This window comes from Acartia tonsa, chromosome 14 (assembly GCF_053477335.1).
Source record: "Acartia tonsa isolate MP-2025a chromosome 14, ASM5347733v1, whole genome shotgun sequence".
Classification (NCBI taxonomy): Eukaryota; Metazoa; Arthropoda; class Copepoda; order Calanoida; family Acartiidae; genus Acartia; species Acartia tonsa.
Genome location: NC_137273.1, coordinates 16,583,876 through 16,591,759, shown reverse-complemented (window position 1 = coordinate 16,591,759; position 7,884 = coordinate 16,583,876). Strand labels below are relative to the sequence as shown.

The following is a 7,884-nucleotide window of genomic DNA, read 5'->3' as shown; positions in this document are numbered from 1 at the left end:
CCAATGGTGAAATTTATGCTAGCCTCTCATTGGTTATTCTATCGTATGACGTCATAATCTGTGGAGGGACTTTAATCATCTTCCAAAATTTGTAAATATGCCCTATGAATGAAATTAGTAAATTTTCTAACTGTATACAAAATGTAAAATATGATTTTCTTTCTACAAAAAGACACCTTAATTGATGTTTCTAAATAAGCATTTAAATCTTTTTTGACAGCCTTAATATGTAATTTGCTAAAATGTGCAAGTTCTATATCGCATAAATATTTAGGAGCAGAGAACTACAGTAAGAAATTTTTACAGGTATCTAATCTTGAAACTAGCGACTACGCCCCTAGAGGCCTCTTGTGGCACTTTAAATGTTTTTTTTTTAAATAATACGATACCAAGCTATGTTGCCTTAAATTTTTATTTTCATTTTTTCGGATTTCTCTTGGGAGGGTGGTTATAAACCTTTCCAGGACCTATGAGAAGATACCCTGTAAAGGAGAATCATATCGGTTCAGCGGTTAGCGAGATCCTTCGGTACAAACATACAAACACACAGACAAACATTCTGTTACTTTATTATAAGGATACCATAAGCGTGCAGAATAGAGGTGATGGAGGGGGGGGGGGGGGGGTGTCAACAAACACCCTCCTTAATATTGAAATTTTAAAGCCCTGCCTTCTCCTTTTTTTCATCGATCCACTTAAAGCATCACACCTCCCCCTGGCAAACTGTTGCTTTTAAATATTAGGTCCATAGTTTGTTGGCCGCTTGTTCCTAGCCTGTAGTCCCTTTTTTAGTAGTGAAGCTACTCTACAATTAATAATGTCCGTATGTCCTATCTGAAACGTTTATAGGGAAACAGAAATCTTTTAGCTCCTATTTAAGACAGCAGGGATTTCTAATTTTTTCTGCATATTTAAGGCTAACTTTTTGGTATATTTCTTTATTTTGTTCTTTATTATAGCTGTGCTATATAGGAACACTAGCGGCTGCGCCCCTAGCATCTAGGGGCTATATATTCGAAGGAATATGAAATGTCAGAAAAATAGCCTAAAACCATACCCAGACTTATTTCTAAAAACGAATAGCCTAAAACCATCTCAGGGTATGTAAGAAGCTTTACTGTAAAGGAGAACCATATCGGCTCAGCGGCGGTTAGCTAGATCTTTCGTTACAGACAAAAAAGCTTACCACTTTATATATTAGGATATGTAGATGACCTTGTTAGTAGCGAAGCTACTTTATAATTTACTTCGTTTGTCCGTCCGCAACGCTATGAGGGAAATCTAAGATCGACAGCTGAAATTTTTACTTCATCCTTCAGTATGTTGGTCTAGCATCTAAGAGAGAGATCATAGACGTCCAGGGGGGGGGGAGGGGTAATGGGGCGATTAACCCCCCCCCCCCCCCCATTTGAAATTTACCCCTACCCTGGAGGAGGGAGTAATTACCCCCCCCCCCAAACTATTTTTAATACTAAATATTTAATAAAATTTAAATTACTCCCCCCAAAAAATTTTACTCCTGGGGGGGGGTAAACAAAATTTACCCCTGCCAACAGATTTCAGGGTGGGTAATTAACCCCCCCCCCAAGAGCGAATTACCCCCCCCCCCCCTTTAAAAAATTTAACCCCCCTCCAAAAAAAAAAGCTTGGACGTCTATGAGAAAGATACTTATTGTTATAAAGGTTTCGTGATTTTTATAAAGTATTTATTCTCTTTTTCATTTACTTTTTTTATATTAACTAAAATGCTTCATAACTCACTTTATCAATGATTTTGTTGTTCTTTGATACTTATGGATATGTTGTCATCCTTGTTTAGATTCTAATTAATTTTATTTTAGTAGGCCTAAGCCGCAACAGGATGATATGGATTCCTCCGAGTCCCAAGTGGTTAAAAAGAAGCTGGTTTACACAACTGCCTCCAGCTTTAGGACAAAGGTAGATTTTACTGGCCTTCCATTGGTAAATTGAAATATATAATGGCCTTCTATTGGTCAATTAAAATATTTTACTGGCCTTCCATTGGTCAATTAAAATATATACTGGCCTTCCATTGGTAAATTAAAATATATACTGGCCTTTCATTGGTCAATTAAAAAATATAGTTGCCTTCCATTGGTAAATTAAAATATATACTGGCCTTTCATTGGTCAATTAAAATATATACTGGCCTTCCATTGGTAAATTAAAATATATACTGGCCTTTCATTGGTCAATTAAAATATATACTGGCCTTCCATTGGTAAATTAAAATATATACTGGCCTTTCATTGGTCAATTATTATATATACTGCCCTTTCATTGTCCGTCGAGATGTATATAAGAGAAATTTTACATAATTAAAGCCTATTATCATTTGCAAACATAAAATGGGATGAAGAGCTAAAGGATTATTTCATAGATACACTTAATTTTGTGTTTTCCAATTGTAAAGTAAAAATGTTTATTTGTCTGACGCATAAGACTTCAATAATTACTGGAACGATTGTGATCTTCTTTTAAGGGAAGATCCTGGGATGGTTTAAGGCCAATTTTTTTTTATCAAATTCCTTAGATGAGTTTAGATTACAGTTATGCCCCCTCCATAACCCTAGATGTTAGGGGCGTAGCCGTAGTATCTGGATAAAGAAATAATTATAACTTAATCCAATTGTAGCAATTGCAATGTCATCAGTTTTGCAAAACATATTTTACAGCCTTATTGTAAACATTAGAGTACATTTAATTTGCAAGAAGTGATAAGAAAATTAGTGTTTTTTAATCTATAATAATAATTAGTCAAAAGAGTACATTACAACTGGAAAGACATGGATGTCAAAGATAAACTTGCTGTCATAACAGGATCTGCTTCAGGATTGGGAAAAGCTTTTGCAAATAGACTTTTAGAATCTGGTGCCATGGTTTGTCTGTCTGATGTTAATGAGGCTATTGGAAATGCTACAGCAGAAGAGTTTTCTGACAAGTTTGGCAAAGAAAAAGTTACATTTGTCAAGTGTAATGTGTTAGACAAAGATGACATTGAGGCTCTGTACAGTGAAGCTGAAAGATATTTTGGTCACAGTGTGGATATTTTCTGCAACAATGCTGGCGTTAATCATGTGAGAGGATGGAGACTGTGTATGGACATCAACATCATGTCTGTCATGGAATGCACTGAGTATGTTATTGATAAAATGGACATCCGGAGAGGCGGTAAAGGCGGATTGATTGTAAATACCGCCTCAATGGCTGGGATAGTTAATGGTGACATTCCCGAAGCCGCTTGTTATTATGCGTCAAAACATGGCGTTGTAGCCCTAACAAGATCTTTGGGAACTGATGTGTTTCTGAAAGAGTCTGGGGTAAGGGTTCAGTGTATCTGTCCATCATTTGTTGACACCAACATTCTTGCAGATGCCAGCAAAGACCAGCTTACCTTCATCAAGAATAAGTTTGGCCTGATGACTCCAGAGTTTGTAGCGGAAGGATTTCTCAAGTTGGTAGCTGAGTGTGACAATGGAACTGCTCTATGCATCCTTGATAAAGTGCCACCTGTTGTATATTCTGACATGTCAGCTACCCGGATTTTCGTTCTTAGTGTTGGGGCAATAATGTTCAACAAGATCTTTGGAACAGATCTGTTCCTTCCAAGGCATCAGATGATTTTTGTGTTTAGTTTATTTATTCTTGCACAATTATTGTTGTATTTTCTTATCTCTATATTATTTTGATTATTAGACACACTTTCAATGTGAATACATCTGACAAAAGTTTTTTGCACTTTTATCATAATAAATATTAAGTATATACTGTTTAACCTTTTAATAAGTACAAAATTTGTTATCATTAATTGTCAAGACCAATTTAATAAACTTTAAAATTAATTTCTTTGCTTTCTTATCTTTTAAACTAAGTAATTTGATTTTTAAAAGTATTTCAAGAAAGCTACCAGAAAAATTATGTATTCAACTAGATTGCCAATGGTATATGCTAAAAAGAGTAATTATATTTAAACAAAATTGGTTCCTAATCAAAAGGAGTAACTAAAATATGACTGAAGATAGGAAATAAATGATATGTTTAGGACGCCTACAGGTAGGGTAGAGGGGTGTTATCCCGCTCCCCAAAAGTATTTGTAAATAAATTGGATTTGGAGCACGTAAAATATTTTTTTTCAATCTATGTTAAGATCAGCAGCGGTTATTTTTTCGCATGGTAGATGATTTTTTTTGTTTGTTTTTTATATTTCTCTTGGGAGGGTGATGGTAAGCTCCCCCCCAAAAATCATTATAAACCTTCCCAGGAACTATGAAAAGCTACAATGCAAAGGAGACCCAAATCGGTTCGTCGGTTGGCGAGATTCTTTGGTACAGACAGAATAGATCCCGTAACTTTTTAAAAAGGGATAAATATTCAATACTTTGTTTAGAACGATACAAAGCCAACCGACACCCTAGAGGAGGATGAATTAGAAGGAAGAGATCAAGAAATAACAATCACTATTACTACATCAGAATCACCTGAACGAGGTAATAACTCGGGGATCTAAAGGGATAAGCTAATGGTCAACAAATTGATGCACATCCCTAATAATGTTACACAAAATCAACTCTTCTATTAATTAAAATTAGTGGTTGAAATGTTTGAAGCAACCAATCAAAATTTTAAAGTTTCCATAGTCGTTAGGCCAACGAATAAGAAAACTTTGGGGACTAGTTTAATAACCAGTCCATTATTATCTCTCCCTCTCTCTCTCTCTCTCTCTCTCTCTCTCTCTCTCTCTCTCTCTCTCTCTCTCTCTCTCTCTCTCTCTCTCTCTCTCTCTCTCTCTCTCTCTCTCTCTCTCTCTCTCTCTCTCTCTCTCTCTCTCTCTCTCTCTCTCTCTCTCTCTGGTAATAACTCATTGAAAGCACAGGGCCATGAAGACAGAGAGGGGCTAGAAAAACAGCTTAAAACAATCCCAAGACATAAATCTCAAAATAAATTAACCTAGAACTATCAAAGGACCTATATGAATCCTATCTAAAAAAGAGAATCCAATTGGTTTAGTAGTTATTGAGATTTTAAGTTTAAACAAGAAACTATTACTACTTTTATATAATAGGAAATGCCCTTCAATCTTATTTGTACAGATATTCTTTTATCCTACAACCAACCATTTGATTGCATAACCTTTCTTTAAAGTCCTTATAGAAGAGCCTGATTTTTTTCTAATGTGTAATTCTTTTGCTTTTTTCACGCTCTTGACTCTACAGCTAATAAATCTGACTTTAACTTCTTTACTTTGAACTAGCGGCCACGCTCCCTAGAGACCTCTAGGGGCACTTGAGGAGGGAGGAAACGAATTTGATAACCCAAGAAAATAGTTATAATCCTTCCTGGGACCTATGAGAAGCTACCCTGTTAAGGAGAACCCGATCGGTTCAGCGGTTAACGAGATCCTTCGGTACACACAGACAAACAGATACACAAACAGACAAACATCCTGTTAAAAAAAAAAAAAATAGTTGTTTATCGCATCGTTTTATAGACAGCTTTCTACGGATTTAAAAATGTACAATTATAAGATTAACCCCTATTTTTTTAGCCCCGAGATGCCGAGTGCACAGGCCAAAAAAAACATCAAAATCAATTAATATACGCTGGATTAGAAACACTATACCGAAAATTCATGTATAGCATCGTATTACAAACAGTTTTCCTTGTTTATTGAAATAGAAATCATAAAATTTGTTAGCTCTTAGCCCTTGGGGCTTAGAAACAATCTTATGATTCTATCAATCAGCTGTCTTTAATATGATACGATAAATAACTATTCTAGTATGGCTTTGAAACCGATTAATATACGCAGGATTATAATCGGTTCTGAGCCGTACTGAAAACTCATGGATAGCATCGTATTGCAGACAGTTTTCAATAATTAATACAAGTTTTGTTAGCCCAGACATTTGGCTTCTCGGGGCTAAAATCGGTTATAATTTTAAAATTTTCAATTTCAATATCCGTGGAAAGCTGTCTATAATACAATGTGATAAATAACTATTAATATTTTACCAAAAATGTAGGAAAATCCAATTCTGTGTTCACCTCAGTGAGGCTGAAGGACAAGCATCTGAATGAAATTAATTCTAATGAAATAGACGTGGATGACAATTTTCATGGGTATAAGGTAAGTTCCTTCGAAACTGATTAATATCCAGTGGATTAGAAACGGTTCTGAGCGATAAAAAATGTCAAATTTTTAATATCATAATTAATATTTAGGTGTTTTCCCTCCAAGTCCTAATTAACCACTGAACCCATTTCCCTTTTTAAAACATTTAAGATAAGGGAAAGTTTATTTCCCCATGTCTTTAACCCTTGCTGGGGGCCCACGTCCCGCTGGATACCAAGTACCCTATATAACCTAACCTAAACTGACCTAAAGTAACAAACAAGCAAGCCAAAACTACCCCAATTTCTATTTTCAATTTATTTCAAAATTAGGGAGGAGTTTTTTGTTCATCTAGGCACTTTGAGGGAAATGGCTGATTTTTTTTTTATTTAATGACAAACTTTGCGTGTTATGACCGGTTGAGGTCTTGTTTATTCTATGTGTTCAGGGGGGGGGGGGGGTTAGCTGATAATCCTAGAGTATTTATTGAAATCTTATGCTAAATAATAGAAATAATTTTAGAAGGAGGATTTTTTGGGAGATGGATTTGATTATCCTAATAATGGAGAATTTGATAATATCAAGGTCAAACTCATCACATTTTAAATATTACATAAATTGTTGAAAATTAGATGATTCAGTGTAATAAAAGTTGTCGCAAATATAGGTATTAAACAAGAATGACAAATTCTAAATAAGCAAAGCTCAGCCAATCAGACTAAGACGCTTTATTACAAACTAGGATATAATTTTACATGGAGGGGGAGGGGTTCAAGGTCATACTCGTGAGATTTTACATTCTTATAATAAAGTAACAGGATGTGTGTCTGTTTTTTTGTGTTTGTATGTTTTTACCGAAGGATCTTGCTATCTGATCCGATCGGGTTCTCCTTAACAGGGTAGCTTCTCATAGGTCCCGGGAAGGTTTATAACTATTTTGGAGGTGGGTAACACTACCCCCCGGAGAGGTTTTCGCTTTTCCGTAGAGACTTGAACGCAACATAGACGAATTATTTCTCAAATTAGATATTTCAAATAAAAAAAAAATATTTAAAATGCCACTAGAAGCCTTTAGGGGCGTAGCTAGTATTCTATATCTTACATCGCCTCATCTACATAAGTTTGCTCAGCCAATCAAAGACGCTTTCATATCAAGGGCATTAATATTTTTTCAAGTGATGGTTATTTTCAAATATCTAAAAGTCGTAATTTAAGTGATAGAAATTATATAATATTATTTCTTCAAATCTATAAGATTATTGCACGGGCATTATAATAATGTATAATGTATAGATAAATTCAAAAAATGATGAGCTATAAAAATGCCAAAGGTTGAGAACGATGTATCTGTAAGTTTTGTCCACAGAAAGCCAGAAATACCACTCAAAAATATTCTAGGCACAGTTCCTTATTTATCATGGACAGCGGGAAGGGATATTTTTTCCGTTTTAATATGTTATGTTTAGATTTTGAACCAGCAACGTATTTACTCATTGCTCTTGAGGTAATGCGTTCGAATCTCGCCTCTCTCTAGTTCCGTCATAACTTAATGCGTAAATGGTACCCAAAGAGGAAGGGGAACACTGGTACCCAGAGTTTTAAAAAAGCAGTCATCCATTCGTTGTTAAAAAAAATTTAGTACTTTAAAAAATCTTGTTTATTTAGTCCTTGATATGTCTAAAGTTTAAACATGTCAACAAATAATTTTAATTTAGAGAAGAAGAAATCTTGTTTCTCATAATTAGAGGTAT

The 7,884-nt window shown here is 34.9% G+C and overlaps 2 protein-coding genes across 2 annotated transcripts; both read left to right on the top strand.

The window, feature by feature from the left end:
* Positions 1 to 278: 278 nt before the first annotated feature.
* On the top strand, positions 279 to 7,599 carry LOC145305341 (uncharacterized). The gene is made up of 6 exons (XM_080146958.1): positions 279 to 306; positions 1,845 to 1,938; positions 4,409 to 4,508; positions 6,045 to 6,148; positions 6,656 to 6,718; positions 7,465 to 7,599. Exons 2-6 carry the CDS (start codon positions 1,867 to 1,869, stop codon positions 7,597 to 7,599), a joined length of 474 nt encoding a protein of 157 aa, XP_080003084.1. The 5' UTR covers positions 279 to 306; positions 1,845 to 1,866.
* Positions 2,772 to 3,858, top strand: LOC145305308 (15-hydroxyprostaglandin dehydrogenase [NAD(+)]-like). Its single transcript, XM_080146918.1, has one exon. The coding sequence runs from the start codon at positions 2,808 to 2,810 to the stop codon at positions 3,708 to 3,710; it is 903 nt and encodes a 300-aa protein (XP_080003044.1). The 5' UTR covers positions 2,772 to 2,807; the 3' UTR covers positions 3,711 to 3,858.
* Positions 7,600 to 7,884: the final 285 nt, after the last annotated feature.